The sequence below is a fragment of the Mixophyes fleayi genome, chromosome 7, assembly GCF_038048845.1.
Source record: "Mixophyes fleayi isolate aMixFle1 chromosome 7, aMixFle1.hap1, whole genome shotgun sequence".
NCBI lineage: Eukaryota > Metazoa > Chordata > Amphibia > Anura > Limnodynastidae > Mixophyes > Mixophyes fleayi.
The window spans coordinates 33,277,319-33,303,535 of NC_134408.1; the positions used below are offsets into that span (position 1 = coordinate 33,277,319).

Below are 26,217 nucleotides of genomic sequence, written 5' to 3' on the forward strand. Positions count from 1 at the left end.
ATTTATAAAGCCCGATGGTATCACTGAGTTAACCAATTATATGTCATTCATTTCAATGTCATCAGACAATTAAACTGTTCTGATATGATCAGTGGTGTCTCCTTTTGTTATGTCATCTACTAGGGAGGTTCACCTGTCAAACTATGTCCTAAGAGGCAAGCTCAGGGACGACAGAAATCTCTTGTGGAGCAGAAGGGCAAAAGCGATGTGATTATGACGTGATCAGTGATGTCACCTATTGCTACTCTTCATGATGTTGTATTGCGATCATGTTAGTTGTATCTTAAGTTTTGTTTTTTGTCTTTTACAGACAGGAGGGGTCAAATATGACTTTTGTTTTGGACACATATTTTAACAAACTATCTTTAATTTTAATTGTATACTGCAACCATAGCATTGCAAACTGATATGTTCATGCAATCATTTATCCCACTCCTACTTTATAATAATTAAATCTGCCAACATAGAGAGCTATGCAATAATTTTTCAAAAAGCAGTAGATTTTACTTATCAAATTGGACTGATCTCATTCCTGAATCTCCTGTGTCATAACAGATTATTTGCTATCACTCAAGCACATCACATATAGACATAAACCGCTACGGAATCTACTGGCGCTATATAAATAAATGTTGATGATAAATGTATGATCTCCAGTTGCTCTACCATCTTGAGCTGTGTCTGACAGCTAATTATATCCACCAAACCCCACAATCCCATCGTAATCTCTTAGGTGGCCTTTTTCTGTGTAATTCATGGGGTGTTCTTCAATGCCACTACAGAACTGGTTAATCCCACTTTCTACCAGGTGTCTATAGGAAAGAAAGTGCTGAGGGATTGAACAGTGTTGCTTATTAGAATAAACAGTTCACCATTCTGTTGTTCTATTGGTAAAATGTGAACCTATCCACTTGTAATTGACTAATGACACTACTACACTATGGTAGGAAAGATTTGAAGGCTCCAAGGCTGGAGGTGCTGCACATTTTTTCATTCTAGAATATGAGAATAAGCATAAAATTAATATTAAAAACTGTAATCACTATTAATTAAAATGAATCATCAAAAACATTTGTCTCCTTATTATTCTTTGCAGTGACCGTGCACTAGTCGTTGAGCTTTGCACATATAAGATGTGGCATAGGGAGTAATAAGAATCCAATGTCGGGCTTGAGACTTAGATCTGCCCTGGAGACTCCTGTTGGTTGGTGAAAAGTAAATGCTTGAAGAAGGCCAGTAAAGAACAGGAAAAGTTCCATCTTGGCCAAGCTTTCTCCAACACAAGCTCTTCTTCCTGTAGAAATGTGAACAAACAAGTAAATCACATACAGAGGCCAATGTAACCCTATTTTCTCTTGATTTTTTTATTATGCAATGTTGGGTGATATGAGCAGGGATCAATGTTGGATTCATTTGGTGAAAAACACCAACTTCGTGGAGTGATCATGGGATTGTTTTTCTCTTTTTACCTATTGTAAAAAAAATTATAATAGCAAAAGTTGAATATGATGTAGTCTCTACTGCTGCTACATATGCTGAAAGTGGTAAAAGAGCCATGAGCATAAGTTGGTGACATGCATTGGAATGCAAAATTCAAAAGCCAGGAACAGAAACTAATATACTGTATTATCTCCTTCATGAATGGAGCTGTTTCTAACTAGATTATTTCCTACTCAATAACATGTTAAAATGGGTGTAAATACAAACAGATAGATAGAGAACACGGAAATCCATCCCTTCCTCTCTCAAGAAGCAACCAAAATCCTGGTCTATTCACTCATCATTTCTTGGCTCGACTATTGCAACCTCATTCTCACTGGTCTTTCAGACTCTCAGTTTTCTGACCTTCAACCCATACAGAATGCTGCAGCTAGGCTCATCTTCCACTCCAGCCGCACCTCTTCCACTACTCCTCTGTGTAAATCCCTTCATTGACTTCTTATCCTTTTCAGAATTCAGTTCAAATTCCTTAACTTCACTTACAAAGCCCTTGGCAACACTTCTCCCCCTCACATCTCTGACTTTGTCTCGAGGTACATAATTACCCGACGACTTCACTTTGCCTCTGACCTCCGTCTCAATTCACCACTCATTACCTTTTCCCATGCCCGCCTTCCTTCTGCCGCGCTGCCCCCATTCTTTGGAAATCCCTTCCCCGTTTCACTAGACTCAGATACCCACAAAAGACTCACCTTTTCAAGCTCGCCTATCCTACCATCTCCTAACCATTCTATCCATCACCTCCTATTCACCTCCTCTTCCTCACCTACCATCTACATTTTCTCCCAGTTAGTCTACTGTCTCTCACCACCCCTCCGTCTAGAATGTAAGTTCTCGCAGGCAGGGTCCTCTTTATCTATTGTCCCATGTCTGTCTACTGTCTGACTCCCTCGTACGTCCTGCCATGTCTTTTGCTGCACTCTGTGTGAGTCCCCATAGCATTACTCACACTCATCTGTGCTATCTGGTGCAATGGAATATGTGGCCCCTTATAAATAACAATAATAAATAATAATATGTAGATAATATTTTAACAGTTCTAATCACCAACCTGCAGAGAAAGGCATAAATGCGTCTTGTCGTACAAATTTCCCAGCTGCATCCAGAAAGTGATGTGGGTTAAATTCATTTGGGGTTTTCCATTGAGTCTTGTCATACAGAACTGATGTGAGGAATGGAATGACATCTGTTCCCTGTCGATCATAAACCAACACATCATACAACTCTTAATATTAAAGCTAATAGCTTGTATAACTGTGCCCTGAAACCTGAGCCTTATTAATCTTGCAAATGTTGTAAATCATGCACACGGCCAGCATTTTACTTATGGAACATTTAGCTGGGTCCACTGTATGATGGACACAGTATAATGTATGTAATCATATAGATCATTGATATCTATTCTCCATACTCACTGAAACGCTGATGTATTAAAAACAGAACATGCAGTAAGATAGATGACCTCTATAGTAACAGACGTTGTACAGTGGTGTAACCGAAGTCTCATGGGGATCCATTGCAAATTTTGGGCCTGGAACCTTATACACAATTTACTGTACTCTGTACACTTCACTACACTCATTCTGGTGACCAGTATATAAAGCACACCTGGATCTGGTGGTCAGAAGATAAATCTGAGCCCAATCATATGGCTAGTATATAACACTGAGCCAATCTGATGCTTACTGAGCAAAGTTGGGCTCAATCTAGTGGCTAGTGTGCAAAATTGAGCTCAATGTGAGGGCTAGTATACAAAGCAGACTCCATTATAGTAACCATTATGGAAGCAAACCATGATAACCAGGGGCCTGATTCATTAAGGAACTTAGGCAAGAAATTTCTTACTTAAGTCTCCTGGACAACACATGTCAAAATGAAAGGGGTGAAAATTAGTTTTCTATTTTGCACATAAGTTAAATACTGTTGTTTTTCATGTAGCACACAAATATCACCTTTAAATTTCTGTGTACAAATAAGCTATCAAGTATTTGTGTGCTACATGAAAAAACAGACAGTATTTAACTTATGTGCAAAATTTAAAACTAATTTTCACCCCTTGCATTTTATCATGGTTTTTTTCCGGGAGACTTAAGTAAGAACTTTCTTGCCTAAGCTCCTTAATGAATCAGGGCCCAGAACTTTATGAGTTAAAATGATTTCTGTAAGTGTGATGAGAACATTGGTGTCTATACGAAACATTAAAGATGTATCAGGGAATAGAGAACAGGCCTATTGTATTCAAGATAGTCAAGTTAATTTCAACTCCTGATATATATCTAAGATTTGAATAATAACAAAAACTGTGTCCTGTGCATGCACCAAATAGAGTTTATTTAGAGTTTATTAGAGTTTCATTGATTCAAGCTATAAAAATGTATGTGTAATAAAGTGAGGTGGTAGAGTGTCTTGCATGATGAATCTATGCTAGTTTGAATACTCTTTGGATGCATATCTGATTTCTAGTTAAATGTGACTTTTGCCATTCCACTTTATAGAAGCTGCTGGATCTTAATTTCTTCAGCACCAGTATACAACACATACTTGTTAGCAATATAGAGGCTGTACTCACATAAAGAATGATCTTCTATAAGCCAGCTGTGTTATTGGCTGATTTCATTGTGTTTCCTTTTCCGCACTGATTTATCATTCAACACCAGATTTCAATGCAAGAGAGGAAATAAAGTTTTACCAGTGAATAATACATCTGGCTGGTAGAAGCTCCGTCTTCCAACAACTTCTTCCCTTTCCATCCTTCCCATCACAATTCCTTGGTCATGGTGACCATGCTTTTCCAGAGGGGTCCATTGTGGTCCCTAATTGAACACAATGTTACATCATTCTAATGAAAGAAAATTCCTCAAACTCACTTTTGGGATGCAGTAACCTCGGAAATACACATCGTTTGCAGTTGTGTGAGTCAAGTTTAATGGAACAATATTTGCGAACCTCTGTATTTCATGTATCACTGCGTCCGTATAAGGCATATTCCTTCGATCATCTACCGTGGGCAACTGACCTGCTTTAATATGTGTTCTAATTTCCTCCTGTACCCTTTCTACAAAACAGTAAACAGTTATTTGTTAACACAAGGAGATGTATATTTGCACTTTTATAATTGTCAGAGATAGGATTGGATTTATCATTATGCACCTAAGACATGCCTTAATATTCACCAACAGGTAAAAGGCCCCACTGTCGTTTTGACTCCTCTTACGTGTACATTAGCAGTGCAGTCCCCACCTGGTACTGAGCTAATTTGGTGACTGGTTGGGTTTTCAGAGCCATTCCAGGTCTTGCACTGACCAAAGTGTGAAACCACATTTATCTAAAGTTAAGAGTGGAGCACTGCGGAATACAGAGGTGTGTCCAGGGAAACTGCAGACAAGAACGGTGACTAACTGAAGACAGACAGGCAGTTTGTTACTTGAGATGTTGGATCTAACCAATCGGTTAGAGTAGTGGACTAAGGGGCTTAGTTATCTGAAAAAGGACTGAAAGGTAATTTTACTATGGTGGGCTTTTTTTGGTGCTCTGCAATACCCACACATCCAGTGCCGGACTGGGGCATGAAGGGCCCTCTGGGGGCTGCAACACCAGGGGCTCACCAGATGGGGTGTGGCCAGCCATCAAAGAGGCAAGACCGTCAGACAGTAGAGGGGGAGTGATCAGCCCACAAAGGACAGCTAGCACCCTAGTGTAGTATAAAAAGAATGCAGTGTGTACATAAAGAGTACACAGTCTTGACCTGCCCCATAGATTGGGCAGAACAGTCACCAAAAAAAAACAAATCAGGATTTTCCCACTAGACTCAGAACATTTGACAGACTGTCCTACCTGTTCTTGTCACCACCTGTGGCTGCTGGTTTCTTTAGTTGCGGCTTGTCTGGATCATGGAATTTTGGGGGCCCTATCTTGAAAAAAATGGGTACATTTAGAAAATTCCAACCAGTCCCGATCTTAAATCAATAGGACCCACAATTAATTCTTAAGCCTTCCTAAAGCCCCAACATTAAAGTAATAGCATTCCCATTTAATACATTAACCTATTTCCCTCCCTTCAGACAACCCCAGCACTAAATTAATAGCATTTGTGTATAATAAATATACCTATTTCCCGCAAACGTCACTGCCATTAAATAATTCATATTCACATTTAATAAATAGACCTCATGCTCCTCAAACTCAGCCCCACATTCAATTAATAGTCCCCAAACCACCTCATCTTAAATTAATAGTCCCCACTATAAAATTAAATTGCTGCATCACTCCACAAACAAAATAGCACCCATTAGTTAGCCACCAGCTACCACACACACATTACATTGCCACAAGCCCGCTGTGCCATCATACACACATTACTGTGCCCCTTCATCACCATGCTCACCATGCTGTGCCTCCTTATGATCAAACTGCGCCCTCCATGCTGCTTTTGCTCCTCCTTTCTCCTGGCCCCCCATCATCACCCTGTGTCATGCTGCTTTGGCACCCCATTCACCCTGTGCCATGATGCTTTGGAACCCCCCTTCACACTCTGCCATGCTGTGCTCTGCCCCCCCTTCACACTCTGCCATGCTGTGCTCTGCCCCCCCTTCACACTCTGCCATGCTGTGCTCTGCCCCCCTTCACACTTTGCCCGCTGTTCTCTAGTCCCGTCTTCGCTGCTGTCTTCAGCCTGGCTGTCACAGTGACAGCCAGGCTGAAGACAGCGGGCCAAATAGAGATAGAGTGTAGTGCAGCACTTCTATTGCAGGTGGAGCTGCCAGAGGGAAATAGGGAACCCCTATCCCTAATAATAAGGGTAAATATGAAGAATTCCTCGGCGCTGTGAAAGTTTGGTGTCAATGTAGTCAGTTTATTAACATACAGTCAGCATAAATAATTCTGGCCAGACCAAAAAACAACAAACCCAATTGGGTATATATCAAAACAAATGAGTGGTAAATAAAATACACAGGTGTAATAGCAGAGAATAAACCTCAAATATTGTAGGCAATGTCCTTATAGTCCCAGTAATAGTGGGGCAGGGACTGACACAACCAGATGGGCATAGTGGATTTTCCAGAAATGTCCAGCAAATGGTGAAATAGTAAATAGCCTGTGAGTAATGTCCTAGATGTTTAGCATATGTAAGTACTCCACAAGTGTGGGATAAAAAGTCAATAAATGTCTGTGGCAGCAGGCAGTGAATCAAGTCCAGACGGCCACAACAAGGAATACAATGTGAACTTACATTTGAGGGCAGATGGTCGCCTTCCGATTCCTTCCTTCCTCTCTCTGAATTGGGGTAAGCTGTGATAGAGAGTATTTGCTGGAAGTCTCATCTTCTGGTGCGCGCATGCTAACCAGCATCGGGGCCTACCGGGGGATTGTCCGGCTCACCGGCAGGCCAGTCCGATGCTGTACACATCACCAGCGGTCTTGACCTACAAACTGTTTGGTTTACGATCCTGCAGTTTGGAGGATATAAAGTCAAACAGCTGGCAATGTGTGGCAGTTTGAAAACCCTTTGACCGCATGTGGTTTTGGCCAGACTGTATGTAGTTTGGGCCAAGCCACCAGGTAAAACCGGATAGGAAACATGCAGTTTTACCCTACTCAGCATGGGGCCCGGGCCTTTATGGGAGGGGAGGCACAAACAGATAATTGGACCTCAGCATCAAGAGAAGACCAGCCCAATGCTAACTAGCATTAGCTCCCCCCTTGCAACCCTGGTTGGTGGGCACCAGGGAAATAATGTGAAGATGCACTTGTGGCACTACAAGTTCAAGCATGCACTGACAACCTATTATTACTATTATCGTACATTTGTAAGGCTCTGCAGCGGCTTGCAGTTGGGAAAACAGGACATACATAAAACAAGGACATACATAAAACAAAGACATACTAGTCAGACAAAATAAATGCAGACATGAAAACAAACGGTATGGAAGACCCTGCTCATTAGAGAGCTTACATTCTAAGTTGAAGAGGGCACAGCTGAAACAAGAGAAGCGAGTTTGGCTTAGAGTGGAGATTGGGACAGCTGTGAGGATGTATTAGTGTGAATAGTATCATCGGGGACAAGGTAAGCTTTAAAAAAAGAGAACGTCTAAAGACTGTGGGAAAACCTCATTGAGCGTAATTCCGTAAATGGGGAGCAGCATGGGAGAAGACATGTAGGCACGAGTGAGAGGTGGTTACCAGAGTTAAGACAAGGTGCAGGTCAGAGATAGATCTAAGAGGGTGGGAAGGAGAGTATTTTGATATGAGATTTGAGATGTATGCAGGGATGATGTTGTTGAGGGCTTTGTAGGCAAGAGTGAGTAATTTGAATTGGAATCTGGAGGACACAGGGAGCCAGTGTAGGGATTTGTGAAGTGGTGCAGCAGATGTGGTGTGAGAGAGGAAGATCAGTTTTGCAGCACCATTTAGGATGGTTTGAAGTGTGGATAAATGGGTTCTGGAATGCCAGATGGCAGGAGGTTGTAGTAGGCAAGATGGGAGATGATGAAAGAATGGATAAGAGTTTTGGAAGCATGTTAAGTAAAAAGAGAGTTTATTTTGGCAATGTTTTTAAGGTGGAGTCAACGGGACTGGGAAAGAGTCTGGATGTGAAGAATAAAGCAGTAGGTGGAGTCAAGTGTGACACCAAGGCAGCGGGCTTGGGAGACTGAGGAACTTGTGGTGTTATTGGTGGTGAGGAAGATTTGAGGGGAGGTGGTGATTTTAGCAGGAGGTAAGATAATAAACTCTGTTTTGGATATGTTGAGCTTTAGGTAGCTTTGGGATATCCATTTGGAGATAGCAGAAAGACAGTTTGTTACACAAAGTGCAGAAGGGGAGCTGTCAGGGAAGAGATATAGATTTGGGTGTCATTAGCGTAGAGGTGGTACTGGAGGCCGAATGAACGAATTAGTGCTCCAAGAGAAGAGGTGTAAACTGAAAAAAGTAAAGGGTCAAGAACCGAGCCTTGTAGAACCACAACAGATAGTGGGAGTGGAGGATGTTTCAGAGGTAGAAACACTAAAGGAATGCTTCAATAGGTAGGTGAACCAAGAAAGAACTGTGTCACAAAGGCCAATGGAGTGAAGGGTGTGTAGAAGAAGAGGGTGATCAGCAGTGTTAAAATCAGCAGAGAGGTACAGGAGAATGAGCATGGAGAAATAAGCCTTAGACTTTACAGTAAGTAGATCATCAATGACTTTTGAGAGAGCAGTTTCAGTGGAATGTTGGGGACGGAAGCCCGATTGCAGAGAGACGAGAATGGAGTGAGAGGAGAGAAAGTGAGACAGGCGTTTCTACACTAATCGCTCAAGAAGTTTGGAAGCAAAGGGGAGAAGAGGGAAAGGGCAGTATTTAGAGAGAGAGGCTGGATCGAAAGATGGATTCTTTAGAATTCGTGTGATGAGCACATGTTTATAGAAGGATGGAAATGTGCCAGTGGAGAGAGACAGGTTGAAGATGTGAGCTAGAGGTGGGCATGCAGTGGAGGAGAGGGAGCAAAGAAGTTGGGAGGGAATAGGGTCGAAGGGACAGGTTGTTGGACGAGATGATGAGATGAGTGTAGAGACTTCGTCTTCAGTTTCTGGAGAGAATGAATTAAGAGTGTATTGGGAAGTGCAGGTCAAGGTGGGTAGAGTGGGTGGAGTGTGTAGATTTTATCATGAGGAAATATCTTGCTGAATGGTGTTGATTTTTTTTTTGAAATAGGTGGCAAAATCATGGGCTGTGAGGGAGTAAGGGGGAGGAGGTGCAGGTGGGCAGAGAAGTGAGTTGAAGGTGGCAAAGAGATGAAGTGGGTTAGAAGACTGGGTGGATATTAGGGAGTTGAAGAATGTTTGTTTGGCAATTGAAAGGGCAGTGCTGTAAGATGAAAGGATGAATTTATAGTGGAGGAAATCGGGATAGGAACGAGATTTCCTCCAGTGGCACTCTGCAGTGTGGAAGCACTTCTGCAGGTAGTGGGTCTGTTTGGTGTGTCATGGTTGGGGTTTGGATCATTGAAGACTGTATATGGTAGCTGGAGCTGCATTGTCTAGGGCTGAAGAGAGTGTTTTGCTGTAGAAAGAGATGGCCTGATTAGGGCAGGACAATGCAGATATAGGAAAAATAGTTGTTTTAGTGAAGATGAGAAGTGGATTGGGTTAATAGTACCTAGGTGTCATTGTGTACGTTAGGATTTGGCTATGACTATAAGCCTATGACTCTTCCTGTATGCTGGTGTCATGAGCGTCAGTACATATGGGCACTTATCAAGCCAAAAGTGTGCATTACAAGTGTTTGTCCAGTAATAAATGCAACAAAAGAGTGTTGCCACATTCAAAGATCTAATAAAATAGTAGTGCCCCCATTCATATATGTAATAAAATAATAATGCCCCATTCATATAAAAAATACAATTATAGTGGTCCCATTTACATAAATAATAAAAAAAAATAGTGCCCCCCTTGCTCTGAATTATTTATTACATGTGCATTAATAATTATAGTATTTTTGCCCTCATAAATGTTTCTGTAGTGTAGTTTCCCTAAATAATACTTATCTGAAATCTTCATCTTTTCTTTATTCAAGGTAATCCATATGGGAATTAAAAAGAAACATATAGACAAGTCACACCAGTCACAAGGAGATCCTGAATCCAAATGAGTTCATCTCTGGTAAACCCACCTACTTAACAGTCAGGCAGCCAATCAGGAATGCTCTCTCATCAAGGTAGTTTACCCTGCATCTCGCAAAAACACCTGTTAAATCCAGCAAATGTGCTACCTTGGAAGCAAAAGTCCCTACACAATTTATAGAAACATCCATTTATTTTAAAGATAATCATATAGATTTAAAATTTAATTTTTCTATTTTACTCACTAATAGGGAGCAAAGTAATAAGCACACACAGTTGGTTGCCCAGAGACTTTACAAAGTAAGATGAGACCAATCAGATTCTAGTTAACATTTATTTAGTACAACAAAATGATAGCTAGAATCTGATTGGTTGCTATAGGCAACATCTCCACTTTTCAACCCGCTGGAAACTAGCAGCTTGATACATTTACCACCTGGTGTTTTGGTCTGGCATATATAGTGCAAGATTGCACAGATCCAGGCGATGTGCTGAATGACTAGATTGGAATGTAATATATACAACTATTAACTTCTGGGTCATGATGACCTCACCAACAAAATGAGGTAATCTGCTGACCTGAATTTCTCTTCTGATTGGAATTCAGTTGGATGGTAGAGTGTCACATACTGCAATGATCTGCCAATTTGGCACATGTGTCGTCAAGTAACCTTTATCATCCCCTAATTATAACTCAGCAAGTCTCACAATAGTAAAATTACTTTGAATGTCTGGATACTTTGTCATCAGTAATATGCCCCAGCATAGTGTTGTAGATGTTGTTTCACTTCCAGCTGAAAAGAGATCCAGAACTGTGTAGTTCAAGTTTTCATCATTAAAATAGGTTTCCGCTTTTGTGGATTCCTGCAAGCACAAAAGTTAAACAGTACATATGTAATTTACCTATACATAGCATTTGAGAATATGAGACCATTATACATCCATACATTGCTGCTCCATTACTCAACACACGCACTTTAGTTTTTTTTGTATAATTAACATTATTTCCTATTAATCTGTAAGTTTGTTTTTATCTCCCCATTTCCCTAAATCTCTGCGCATTTTTAAACATTTCTTAAATAAGACTGAAGTTTGGGGAAGTAGGAATTTTTTTCGGTGCATACACGGTAAAGCCCTGGTCCAAACTCAGCCTGTCACGTTCAAACTTCTGCCAAACCTTTACCTACAATATCAAGATCATCTGACTGTCATTTGTTTCAAAGACCATGAGCATGTTCAGAGCAACCTCTCAAGTGGAAATTTATCAGGTGCCCAAATACCAGCGGCCATCTTTAAAGACCATGAGTATCTTGACATGAAGAATGCTCAGAGAATAAATTGCTGTCAGACTCAGTGTTCCTACATTGCTTTTCACCTGGGCTCAATAAAGACCAGGGGTAAATGTATCAAGTTCCGATTTCAGCAAGTCGCCGGAAATCAGCGATTTTGCAGGGGAAATTTAAAGCATTGATGGCTTGTAAAGGCAAGTTTGCCTTTATAAGCCTTCGCCGCTTTAAATGACAAGTGCAGCCATAAGTGAAACGTCCTTAAACTCAGATGATAGGGATAACAAGTGGTACTTACAACTTAAGGGTTGTCTTCAGACCATGTGAATGCTCTTGCCATATCCTCTGATTGTATCATGTACTCCATTGCGATACAGTATAAAGCAGATCCCGAATAAGGTATAACGCTTACAATACCTTATTTCAAATATCCTGTTGATTTAGGGCCATGAGGGGTTTAAATTATAGGAAAATAAGTATTGTGGGTTAAATATTTTGGGCGTGGATAAAAAGGACTTTCCTGGTAAAACCATGATGCATGAGAACCACAAGTATGTGTCAAATATAATTACATAACTACTCTTCCCTTTCAAAAAATTCTATAGTAAAATGCTAATGCCAGACCGATTCATTGTCAACAGTTAGTCATCACAGGGCCTCTCTTTCAGTCTTCACTGGCTCATTTTCCTCCATTAAAAATTTTTTTTAAATACAATGTAGCATTTACCACTATGCCTAGTTCTACATGTGTAATATAGTCTACAATACATATATTGCAGGAACAACACGTGGAGCCCCCGACCACCATTTCCAGAATCAATGCCACGGCAATGGCTAATTCTGTGGAGCAGAGGGCATAGAGGGCCAGTTACCACAAAACAGGAAATGTATAGATGTAAATTGATTTGTTCAGGCAGTAAATACATATAGTAGACAAAGAGGATAAAACCATTGTATACATTCTAGAGACATCTGAATCAGATTGGTTACAATTTAATTAGTATGTGCAAGCAGACGTTGTTGCATAGTTGTAACATTGACTTTGAAACTGAGCTGGTGAGTAGATTAAAGCAGCAGGAGTCCTTAAGATGTTGCTATACGGCCTCTGTCACTTTACTTACAACTTTGCTTGGAAGAATTACAGATAAGACAGGTGGGACATGTCAAAATGGATATAGTAATACATTGAAGGCTATCAATACATTTATCTATGTAATGAGTGGAATAGTAGGCGGCACCTGTCTCCTGTTGCAACTTATAGGAACATGCTATCTGTGTCTTATAATCTGAACATTTGCAATTGTAAATACTTATCTAATACTCATCTAATTGCCTACCTAAATTTTAACCATGACTTTATATTTACCTAACCTTACTTCAAAATGTCCACTTTGAAGTATGTCATGGGATCCCTCCAAACATGTCATACATGTTTGCTCTCAGTGGCCCTGTCTCGTTTAATATATATATATATATATATATATATATATATATACAAGTTAACCCGTGCATGATACTCATGTATTCTAGTCAAATCAAGCTACTTAAGGTCTTATCATGCATTTGGGCCTTGCCCAGGCCTCCTCAGGGGAAGAGCGTTACTTCCCTACGCAAGCGCCCTTTTTAATGTGTGTTCATGAGTTAAAATTACCTCACGAAAATGAGTTTGACCCCTCAACTCATAAATTTAGCCTTTACTACCCCTCCCACGGGGAAAAGAGGGGATGATGGAAGTTAACTGACTTCATTATTCTAATTTTTTTGTCAAATAATGTCAGTATATCAAATTTCAGGTCAATTGGATGAGTCCTTTCTGAGAAAATTGTTTATTCCACACACACACACACACGAACACACGCCATACACATGTGTGTTCATGAGGTAAAAATTACCTCACGAAAATGAGTTTGAGCCCTCAACTCGTAAATTTAGCCTTTACTACCCCTCCCACGGGGGGAAGGGGGGATGATGGAAGTTAACTGACTTCACTATTCTGATTTTTTTGTCAAATAATGTCAGTATACCAAATTTCAGGTCAATTGGATGAGTCCTTTCTGCGAAAATTGTTTTTTACACACACACACACACACACACACTAACACACACCGCTAGGCTTTTACTTTTATATATTAGATAATGCTAAGAATTTAGTAGGTCAGTGTATAACTCCACCCAGCAGGTGGCGCTGCAGCTTGTTTTTGTTTTTTTTCACACACAGACTAACACACGCCGCTAGGCTTATATATATTAGATATATATAGTGATAATAATTTGTGAAAGTGTAAGAAAACAAGAATGACAGTTACCAGTTTTTGTTTCATTAGAAATGCATCGATATATCCAGTAATATCATTCTCATCAAGCTTGAATCTTTGATTTTTTACATGCTCTGAGATTACATCTATAATCCCTTGTATGTTCTTCTTTACTGTTTTATGTGCACCAAGAAGAGTTCCAATAAGTGGATAGCAATTATACAGCTGTAGAAAGAAAAAAACATTTTCTTAATAATGCGTGATAAATTCAATGCTTAGACATTAAAGGATTATTTAACAGTCATAAAGAGTTATAAATGCATTCCGAAATTATGTCCGGATGTTAGTGTTTATACTGTTCTTTAACATGTATGCAACTTAAAATCCATCGCAAAGATGGAGCTGTAGCCATAATAAGTCAGTTATTATCACTGCAGTATTTTTGTAGTTTCAAACAAAAACATTTTTTTTTAAAGGGCACTCCCAAATAATCAATAATCACTACTATCTGGGGCTGATTCTCAGGAAAGCCAGGGATAATGTAAGTGGTGTCCCCATCAAAACATGCGCCAGATCCTGCCTGTCCAGCATTGGGCTGTAGCCCACAAAACATGAGTATCCTTTCTTAGAGAAAGTCAACTGCTTGCTTAATAGCACTGAGGCTCTTACCGACACTGGTGAGCCTATGAAAGATCTACTAGATCAGGCTATAACAAATGGCATTATAGAGAATAATGAGTACCAATATATTTTGCAAACTGACTCTACTATTCGTATTTTTCTCTACAACTCTAAAATACACAAGTCACTATACCCTTCAATAGAATATTTGAAGGTTGTACAAACCTGTACGCAGGGCTGGACTGGGACTAAAAATCAGCCCTGGCATTTAAAGTACACAGGCCCACTTCATCTCCAGCAGGAAAGAAAATAAGTGCCGCCACGCAGCGGCGACGCGGAACAGGGTGTGACCTCATTGTGTTGTGGGTTTCGCCAACATGGAGCATTGATACATACTGTTAAGTGCGTATTGTCGCTAACCAATAACGATTGTCGAATCTCGATTTGTGTTTCCAACGCACAAAGATTTATTCTCAAAAAGTAGCAGTAGATATTCAAGCGAAAATTATAATAAGTACAGCCGTTACTTATCGCAGGCGCTCTGGATCCAGTGTACAGTCATTCAATCCTGAAGTCTGGAGACGAGATGTCTGCACACTAGATGAGGAGCTGCTGTTTATATGCACACAGAAATACAGTAAAACAATGACTGCCTTTTTTATCACTTTAACATATTTTCTGTAATTAAGCCGAAAATGTGTAATTAGTTAGTGCAACTATAAACGGACATTTGCTGCATTAATTGTGTGGCCTGAAATGAGCACTAGGATACTGTAATATATGATTAAAATAAGAGGTGAATTTTAACAGTCAATGAGTGCCAACACAAATATTCTTTAATCACTTTTTCTCAGCCCCCTTCAGGGGCAGGCTGGCAAATTGTAGCCCAGGGAGCAAGACTCGGCTCAGGAGTCTATTAGGAATATTTTAAAGGAAAAAAATGCAGATAGCCCAGTGACTCAGCCCAATGTAGCCCACTATAGGACCAGCCAAGGGGCAGATGTGCTCCTGCACCCCAGCCAACCAGCCCCTGGCCTCCCTTTCTCCTGAAAATAAATAAGGACTTAGAGAAGAGCCCACTTGCTGCTGGCTGGTTGGTGTGGGCAGCACGGTGGCTCAGTGGTTAGCACTTCTGCCTCACAGCACTTGGGTCATGAGTTCGATTCACGACCATGGCCTTGGTCCACACTCCTGTGTGGAGTTTGTATGTTCTACCCGTGTTTGCGTGGGTTTCCTCCGGGTGCTCTGGTTTCATCCCACACTCCAGAAACATACTGGTAGCTTAATTGGCTGCTATTAAATTGCCCTTACTCTCTCTCGGTCTGTGTGTATATTAGGGGATTTAGATTATATGCTCCAATGGGACAGGGACTGGTGTGAATGAGTTCTCTGTGCAACACTGCCGAATTAGTGGTGCTATATAAATAAATAGCTGCTGCCGATGATGATTATAGCAAGCCCAGTATTGGCGCATTGGGATCAGTTGGGATAAGGCCAGTGTTGAATGCCATAGACTGCCATTTTATCATTTTTGGTTAGCACCTCACTTTTAATCGACTTGGAAGCTCATCAGGGGTTGGCAAATCCTGGACAAGCTGCATACATGTGAGAAAATACTTAGCATTACAATTTTCATTGTTTCTACTGCATATAAACAACAATCATCATCATCATCATGTTATTTATATAGAGCCATCAATAAAGTCAAGATGGGAGGAATAAAGCAGAGGGTGGAGTCAAGTGTGACACCAAGGCAGTGGGTTTGGGAGACTGAGGAAATTGTGGTGTTATTGACAGTGAGGGAGATTTGAGGGTAGGTGGTGACTCTGACAGGAGGGAAGATAATAAGCTGTTTTGGACATGTTGAGCTTTAGGTAGCGTTGAGACATCCATGTGGAGATAGCAGAAAGACAGTTGGTTACATCCTTATTATAGATCTCAGTTATAGTTCAGTGCAACTCAATCTCGCTTTTTTTCTTGAGAATCCAATTGTCACAGTGAATAGTTCAGTGGTAGCTCCCCTTCCAAGGATGATAGAACTCTGTGGTGAAAATATGCAGCTTTGGCGATCCAGTTATCTGTAACAAATACAGTACATTTGTGATAATATATTATGTCTGGTGCAGTGGTACGTCTGTGCTTGTGAAGCGATGGAGAACCAGTCAGCTGATTGTTACATAGGAAGCTGCTGCTCCGCTATGGTGTCACAGCCAAGCACCACACTCCCAGTCTGAGGAGCGGCGGATGCTGCCCCCACCTCCCACCGGTCACGGTAAGATACAGCAGGGGTGAGCACAGTGCTTGAGGGTGCCGCTTCCAAGTGGCGCTGGTATCAGTTATTATTAGACATTCACCACCATATTGCTAAGGCGGATGGCACTGCTACAATCTTTCTCAGAACCACAGTAATAAGGGATTTCTCACTGATAAATCTTCCCCTTAGTGAATGCTAAATTTTCAAAGTGTACAGTGCCCTATTACTTGCCCAAATGTCAGTCTCTGCCAGCGATAGAGATTTTTTTTTCGCTTTGCCCTATACATCAATATGTTACCGCCAATGCTGCAATTTCCAGCGATAATCCTACTAGCGGTAAGATTCTCCAGCCAGGGCTTCACCATGAGAATTTTCTCCATCACAGGACGGTGATTTTAAAAGGTCATTTTAAAAATGCTTTATTCTTTGAAGAAAACATGTTTTAACGTTTAAAGGTTTTTAAATATTTTATTAATAGATTTTACCTATTTTTACAATTTTTCTCATAATATTTTCCAGGGCACTTTAAATTCCCACCAGTGGCATTGAAGGGGCATCCGTCAGAGGGACATCTCCCAACTGTTCCGGAATTAGGACACAAGTCCCGATCTGTGGACAGTCCCCTCAAGCTGGAATTGTTCTACCCAAATTTGGATAGGTGGCTCAGCGGATGTGGCCTGTGCCAACTATAATCTGCCACCGCTGGGCCCCCTAAGGAAGGACTCTGTACCAGCCTCACACGCTTCTCAGTGCAAAAATTGTCCTTTAAATATTAGATATTATATTTGTTATTAATTAACAAGTTAAAATGTACTTTTAAATATTAGTTACTATATTTGTTATTAATTAACAAGTTAGGGGGAAAACTATCTGCCATAATGAAAACCTTTTTGTCATTGGATTTGGTGTATAAATCAGTCGATAATCTCAAATTATGTACTTAACAAGCACATCCAAAAGCCCAATACTGTCATTACTTAAAGAAAACTCTCATTTGATGGAGGGATGTAATGTATTAATATCTCCCATCATTATGCTAAAGTCCTTTATATGGCTAGTCCATTGGATGAGGATGTTATCTAGATATGTAAGATGGGTATGTATGGAATTATTATGTATGAGATGCCTTAAGAAAATTAAATGATCAATTTGTAAACAGGTCAGCGTATTGGGGTTTGAAAGAAAATACCAAACTTGTCCCCTATTGGTGTAAATCAAAATAATTTTTGAATCTAAAATAATTTATTGTAAGTGCTTTTTTTAATAATACAATGTTAAATTCTCTTAAATCAGTGGTCAGGGAACAGAGGTAAATTACCCCAAATGGGGTAAAAATGAAATTCCTGGGGGTAATGCTGCCGATTCACATGCTGTCAGTTGGATTGTAGACCCCTTTAAATGTGAAATTGCTGTTGTACCAGAAGAGCCTCAAGGGTTGGCAGAGGCACCCCTTGAGCTTCGATGCAATAATGAAGCACGTATTGCATTTGAAAACATAACAGATCTGTCAAATTTGTGGATGTCAACAGCTGCAAAGGCATTCCAAATTGCACATGAGAAGGCAGTCAAAAAGTTGCTGCCTTTTTGCAACAACCTACCTTTGCGAACAAGGATTTTCCACTCTAACGAACATAAAGACAAAGCAGAGAAATCGATTGGACGCTGAAGACTGTATCCAAATTGCTCTGACATCAAAATGCCCCAATATTGATGCTCTCGTATCGAAAATTAAGCTACATCATTTCTCCGAAACCTGAAGTTTTGAAGTTGAAGCTTTCCAAGAAATTTTGAATAGGATCAATAAAATTTTGAATTCCAATAATTAATAATATATGATTTCCTTCCTTTCAAATCAAGGAGGTAATGTCGGCGTATCTAAATATATTTGGGGGTAAAAGGTAAAAAAGTTCCCTGACCCCTGTTTTAAATCAACTCCTACATTGGGCGTCCTTTTATATTTTCATACATTGAAGATTAGGACCCTGGGCATATACTATATTAGGGGAACAGTAGGCAATTATATCCTCTTGGCTAGCAACTTTATGTAAAATTTAGGGCATGGATGTGACAAATATTTATAGTTGTGTCAGCAATTTTTATAACTATACTGAGACCAATTCAGGCTGACTGGCTACATAGTGGTCATCATCATTATGACAGCACCATTATTACATCATCATTACATTCCGGATTGTAGTTACATACCTAGACTGCTGACTTCAGATTTCAGTCTCAGGTGGGAAGTAGGTGAAAGAGATTGTGTTCGAGTCAGGTGAAAAATGAATTCTTTCATTTTCAGCATTTTAGTGTTTTTGGCAGGAATTGCCATAACAGAGAAAGGTAAGGAACAATTAACCTGTAAGAATGTATATTATTAAATAGTGCTAAACCAATTTATTTAAGATTAGGTGCCTATTTATCAGTGGCAAAGAGCCCTATTGGTGCCAAAGACTCCCTTATGCTTATGGGGTCGCCGATTTATCGCGGTGTTACCACCATGATGTCTATTCCAGTAATGCCATTTCAGAATGGCGTTACCAGAATAAAAAAACACTCACGTGTTAAAATCTTAAAGTACTATTTAAATTATGTTTAATTATTAAAATAGAGAAAACATTTTTTTTCATGTTTGTAATTAATTCATTTAAGTTGAAAAAAACAAACAAAAAAACCCTGCAGTATGTATAACACGTTGTTTATGTATGTTGTACTATCATGGCTTGTGCTTAAATTCAGTATATTGTTATTTTCAGATTCCATCGTAGCACCAGGAGAGGGTAAGTCTATATTTGTCAAAGTTGCTTTCCCAATATATATATATATATATATATATATATATATATATATACATATATATATATATATATATATACATATATATATATATATATATATATATATATATATATATACACACACATATATATATATATATATATATATATATATATATACATATATATATATATATATATATATATATATATATATATATATATATATATAACCAAAACAGCTTCCGATCATGTCATACAACTCTATCCGACATGTCTGATTGTGTTTGTAATATAATGTAATTAGTGATTCTTTACAGAGGTATTACATTGTATATCCAAGTGATATCACATGCCTGCAGCATACAGTATATTTGCTGGGACATAGTAGAACTGGATTCTAGTAATGTCATATCTGGATGGAGTTACCAAAACAAATACATAAAAAATGAAGTACTCTTTACATTTAAATTATGCTTTGTTTAATTATTAAAATAGAGTAATAACATTTTATTACGATAAGCTAAAAATATCTTATATATAAGATTATATAGAATGTTGATTACGTAAGTGTGTTTTTTAATTTTTGTTTCAATACTTTTCTTTTGTAAATAATGTAACCGAGAAGCCAAATTCTGTTTTCAGTTCCATTGCATGTGGGCGTGTTTTTTGTGGGTGTGTTTTATGTATGTTGTGTTATCATGTTTCTGTGTGGTGGTTGTTATGAATGACTAGGATTTTAACGCAATGCTGGACAATACATCTGCTTAATAATGTTTACATTCAATGTATTTTTATTTGCAGGATATATTACCCCAGAAATTTATTATGATCTCTTGGTGCTAGAAATTGGTAAGTCTATATTTGCCAAAGCAAAGATTCCCAATCTGTCTTACTCTGTCTGTCAGGCCCAGATTCAGCGCTTCCGTTAGGCGAACTAAAGTAGTCACCAAGGACGCCATAGTTAATGGGGCGACTTAAACAGTGACTGAGCGACGTAATGTCACCATCTCAGCGCCTTTATTTTCCTTGCGGCTTCTCCACACTACATGGCGGTCGCTGACGTGGAGGAGATCCAGAATGCAGCAGCTTCCCTGCGCTGCTCCTCCATGTCAGTGATTGGCTGGGAGTGTAGCACTGAGCTGTAATGTCACGCCCCCAATATGAGGAGCAGAAATACCAGGCCCCGCCCCCTGCCTGTAAAGCAATAAGCGGTAGGGGTGGGGGTTAGGGGTCAGCACCCATACACCTTCCGTCGGCCCTGGCTAGACTCACCGCCGACCTGGGCTGGATCTTCTAATACTACGGAGATGACATCTGAATTTCCAGTGGCAGAACTACAGGATGTGTGGCGGCTATGGGGCCAAGAGGTAAGGGGGGCCCAGCGATACCAGTCCATCTACTCCCGGGATCCCCGCTCTGTGTGTATCACTGCATGTGTAATCACGTTTATCCTTACACACATCAAAATATTATACATATGAATTGTCTCCTTAATGTTACATTTTCTCATATGCATTTTCTCCATACACTTGTAACAGCTTATTACCTGCTTCTCTCATCTGGAATACTCTTTCTTTCCTGAACAGCTACCCAAGAAAGAGTGAAAGCTCTGTGGTTTGCCATAGCCCAAGCAGTGGTCCTATCGCTTTCGGTGAGGCTGCTTCTCAAGCGGTAAGTTACTAACATTATGTCACATTTTAAAAGGTGTAGTCATGTGTTTAGCTTTGGCGACTCTTCTGTGACAGACCACAGCCTTGCAATATGCGTCCAATCAACACAGGGGGAATTTATACACCCGGCAGACAAATAGACGCATTATACATATAAATATACGCTCTGCGCTGACAAATAGCTCTCAATTTATTAACAGCTTACAGAAGGAGCATAAACTTCTAATAATAATATAATTATACATTTATCTTCTAAGCTGCTGATGTTACTGCGCTGTTGGTTTATTACACTTTACAATCTACAATAGTTGCTGGTTGCGTTGTGTACCCTATTGTCCACTGGCAGCTTCTCATTATTATATAGATGTATTATATAGCGCCACTAATTCCACAGCGCTGTACAGATAACTTACTCACATCAGTCCCTGCCCCATTGGAGCTTACAGTCTAAATTCCCGCACACAGACACACACAGACAGAATAGGGTCAATTTGATAGCAGGGTCATTCCACATCAGATCACCCAAAAAAACATGAAATGTCCACCACCGGCTCAGATTTTTTTGACATTTTTTTAGTTAAGAGAGGATGTCAAAACAACTATTTCTGCCAAATATCTCAACTGTCTGGCAATTAGTTGATTAAATATTGATTTTTCAATTTATTAAATAATTTACTAATGTGGCTTCTTTATCCAATTTATTTGAAGTATCACGGGTGTTTATTAAGGAATTTACATAAAATTTGGACCCCTAAGGTAACTCTTCCTCCCGAATCCAAAAATCCAAACCAAATTACTTTGTCTGCCTCATGTTTTGTGTTACGGAAAAAACGCAAGTTTTTTGAATATAATTAAAAATGCTAGGTTCAATTGACATTAGGGATCCCATTTTTTGGGGGGTGTTTAAAAAAGGTATAAATTACTACCACAAAAAAAATCAGCCGGGTACTCTGTTTCATAGTGGAGAAAAAAAAGAATAACGTTTATGTTCGATTACTGTTGTACCGCATACATAATTAACACGAGAAACCATGACATTTAAAACCTTTAACATAACTTAAGTCCTTAACTGAAGTTGAGTCAACAATCTCATTATTTTTCCCTTGTTTGGAACTTGTTGTAACAGTCTGTAATTTTCCTTAAAGTGTCAGCAGTAAGTGTATACTGCCTTCCAGTATTTCCTTGTATAGTAGGCACTTCAGTTACACAGAGGACGTGAATAAAAGGAACAAAACATTTATCTCTTGAAGGCCAGAACAGCACATTTGTTGATTGGTTTTTGTTTCATGAAGTGTATCAGCACATCTTGTTCCTCCTCATTACATTGAATGATATATCCAATATACCAGATGTTATCATACTCTGCTGCTATGTATGTTCCAGGTTGCAGATCACTTTTGTCCACATTTTTTGTGACTGTGGTCATAGTGACACTAACTTTGGTTCCTCCTGTCTTTATGTCGTCTGATGACAATCGATATATGTGTAGCTCATCATTACTAATAGGCCGAAATCTGTGATGAGAACATGTTCCTGCCACAGTGTTTGCCATTTCTAGATGGCTATGCAGCTTGGTTTTACAGTCTTGTATTTCATTTTGTGACACGTAAAAAAAAGCTTAATGCCATGTACATTTTCATTTGCCCAGGTCCAAAGCCGTCAAGATGCGATAGGTTTCCACTGCTTGCAGACTGGTGCGTGTGGCTAGACGTCCCTCCAATGCCATCACAAGGACTGTTACCATGACATGGGGCAAATAAATTAATTCTGCTTGAATGTTGAAGTCCTCCTTATTGAAGCATAAATGAAAAAAGTTTTTGCATTTCTTGTATTGTGCACTAGCACCATCAATAAAGTAGTAAATATACGGGAGGAAAAGTTACCTTAGGGGTCCAAATTTTGTGGTGATTCCTTAATAAACACCCGCAGTACATCAAATAAACTGGATAAAGAAGCCGCGATTAGTAAATTATTTAATAAATTGAAAAATCAATATTTAATCAACTAATTGTCAGACAGTCGAGATATTTGGCAGAAATAGTTGTTTTGACATCCTCTCTTAACTAAAAAATTTTCGTAGAAATCTGAGATGGGTGGACAACCCTGGTTGAACTTACATGGAATTACCCAATAGCATAATTTAAGTAATTTCCACATCTAATTAAACATAATGACTTTGAGAAATAAATATAAAAAATTTTAATAAATTGTCTGTTGACAATCGATATATGTGTAGCTCATCATTACTAATAGGCCGAAATCTGTCATGAGAACGTGTTCCTGCCACAGTGTTTGCCATTTCTAGATGGCTATGCAGCTTGGTTTTGCAGTCTTGTATTTCGTTTGGGTTTGGTTTTGGTAGACAACCCTGGTTGAACTGACATGGAATGACCCAATAGCATAATTTATGTAATTTCCATATTATTCCTTAATAAACACCCGCAGTACTTCAAATAAACTGGATAAAGAAACCGCGATTAGTAAATTATTTAATAAATTGAAAAATCAATATTTAATCAACTAATTGTCAGACAGTCGAGATATTTGGCAGAAATAGTTGTTTTGACATCCTCTCTTAACTAAAAAATTTTCATAGAAATCTGAGATGGGTGGACAACCCTGGTTGAACTGACATGGAATGACCCAATAGCATAATTTAAGTAGGATGTAAGATCTTTGAGCAGGGCCCTTCTCCCTCCTGTCTCTCTACCTTCTCTTCCGCTCCAACTCCATTATATTTGCTTTGCCTGGAGTCTCAGAAGTCTTGGTATTACTCGTTTATTGTTCTGTACTGTTATTCCCTGTACTGTCCATTGTTTGTACTGTGTTCGGCGCTGCGGAAACCTTGTGGTGCCTTATAAATAAATAATAATAATAATTTCCACATTTTTATTTTTATTAATACCTTGTTTTGTTTGCCAGTTGTTACATATGATTTTACAAAGTTTTTAATTAATATACTTTCTGTACAATAATATTCAAATTGCATTATTTGTTCTTATTACTAGACCTTTTATGCCCAGCTTATCAAAATTTTTCCTGTAATATAATTCCTCTCAATTAGTAGTTTTGTTTCTTATACATTAACTTTAATTTCGACACAAATAAATAAAGGAAAATTTAGAAGTATTTTCCAGCAAAAAATTTAGACAGATTCTCTTACCTGTTCTTGCTGTTCTTTCTTGCTTGTTCTTGCAGCTTTGTTGTCGTTTAGCTATCTTCTGGAAAATTGTGGTGCAGTTTTGAATATGTGCAAACATTACAAACCCTTAATGGTTAGGCTCTTTAGAGCGCATACCCATGAATGACGCCACACAGTACAGAGATCATACCTCCCACAAGCGGCCAATTCATGACCCCCCACACACTGTAGCGGCTAATTCATGACTCCTCTACACACTGTCCCCTTAAAACCCACACTGTCCCCTTCAAAACCCACACTGTCCCCTTCAAAACCCACACTGTCCCCTTCAAAACACATGCTGTCCCCTTCAAAACACACTCTGTCCCCTTTCAAAACCCACACTGTCCCCTTCAAAACCCACACTGTCCCCCTTCGAAACACACACACACTGTCCCCTTAAAAACACACACTGTCCCCTTAAAAACACACACTGTCCCCCTGCGAAACACACACTGTCCCCCTCAAAACACACACTGTTCCCCTTTCTACACGCTGTCCCCCCAGAACATACGCTGTCCCCCTTTCTGCACATTGTCCCCCCAGAACACACTCTGTCCCCCTTTCTGCATGCTGTCCCCCAGAACACACTCTGTCCCCCCTTTCTACACACACTGTCCCCCCAGAACACACTCTGTCCCCCCTTTCTACACACACTGTCCCCCCAGGACACACTATGTGCCCCCTTTCTGCACGCACTCTGTGACCCCTTTCTGTGATTTCTTCCCTTATCTGCACACACTGCCCCCCTTTCTACACGCTGTCCAGCTGTCAGCACATACTCTGCTCCCCCGTCCGCATACACTCTTCCCGCTGTCCCCATAAATACACTCTGCCACCCTGCCAGCATAAACACACTCTGCCCCCCTGTCTGCATAAACACACTCTGCCCCCCTGATTGCATAAACACACTCTGTCCCCTGCCTGCATAAACACAAATCTACTTACCTGTCTTCTTCTTTACCGCCGGCAGTCAGTTCCTCTCACTGCAGCTCCTCACTGACACAGTCAGGACGTGATGATGACATCAAGCCCAACAGTCAGTGAGAAGGGAGGAGTGGGGAGTGGGGAGAGGGGGGAGAAGGGAGCAACAGTGTGGAGGGGAGGGGAGGGGTGGCTTTGTGTGCACGAAAAAATCAATAGTAACAAAAAAAATGTAAACAAAAATCTTAAATGCTGCCGGTGTTGCACCCCCCCAGGTCCCAGCGCCCCAGACTGCAGCCTGATCAGCCTATTGGTTGATCAGGCCCTGTGTATTTATTGCTGTTTATTAAAAGCTTACATTTATAATGCAATACTATAGATGCACCTGTTTCTACTCCATTGTTCACTGTGACCTTAAGGAACATATACCAGCCAAGAGGCTATACCACTGTGACATCTACACTAGAAAGGAGTTCAATGGATGACAACTATAATGAAAATAAACTTAGTCACACACCGGAATCTCCAGCTTACTTATCAGGGTGCAGTGCACATGGTTGGCCGACTCCGCCAGGTTGCTCCGCCCCGACGTCTTCTGATGGCGACTTCCATCTTGGATTGCGGGAGTGCCACTCCCGTCTTTTATAATTTTTCATGTTCAGCCATTGGCTGACTACTTTACACTTCCTCTCATCCTCCAGACTATTTAATGCACCTGTTCTGGCAAATATGGTACCAGATCTTCATGTCCAGTTAGTCTGCTAGCTGCTGGATTGTTTGGCTCCTGTAATCCTGTGTTTCTCTTGTGAATCCTAGTATCCTGGTATCCTGTATCCATTCCTATTTAACAAATCCTGGTATCCAGTGTTATATGCTTCTTAGTTAATCATGGTACCTTGGTATCCTGTATCCGCTACCCTTCAAGTTATCCTTGTATCTTGGCTTTCCTATTCTGGTCTCTGGTCCTATCCTTGTTGATTAATATCTTATACTCCTGTCAGTCTCGTCTGGCACCCATCTGGAGAACTGCAACCTGCATGGTGAAGCAGCAAAGACCAAACCTCCTTCTGGGGGTCCGTGGCGAAAACCTTCGCCACGTTAGACTCCACAACTCCGTGGTGGGTAGAGCTAAACTAGGCAGACTGTAGAATCC

The 26,217-nt window shown here is 39.9% G+C and overlaps 1 protein-coding gene across 2 annotated transcripts in view; it reads right to left on the reverse strand.

The window, feature by feature from the left end:
* Nucleotides 1–482: 482 nt before the first annotated feature.
* The window catches only part of LOC142097620 (cytochrome P450 2K1-like), a 66,594-nt gene continuing 40,859 nt past the window's right edge, over nucleotides 483–26,217 (reverse strand). The window contains exons 5-9 of one of the 2 annotated variants that reach the window (XM_075179626.1): nucleotides 13,689–13,862; nucleotides 10,819–10,960; nucleotides 4,368–4,555; nucleotides 2,552–2,693; nucleotides 483–1,294 (exon numbers count right to left, since the gene is read on the reverse strand). In XM_075179626.1, the coding sequence (XP_075035727.1) occupies nucleotides 1,107–1,294; nucleotides 2,552–2,693; nucleotides 4,368–4,555; nucleotides 10,819–10,960; nucleotides 13,689–13,862 (834 nt within the window). In that variant the 3' untranslated portion in view covers nucleotides 483–1,106. The remainder of the gene's footprint in view (nucleotides 1,295–2,551; nucleotides 2,694–4,367; nucleotides 4,556–10,818; nucleotides 10,961–13,688; nucleotides 13,863–26,217) is intronic. The other variant, XM_075179628.1, reaches the window with a different exon arrangement.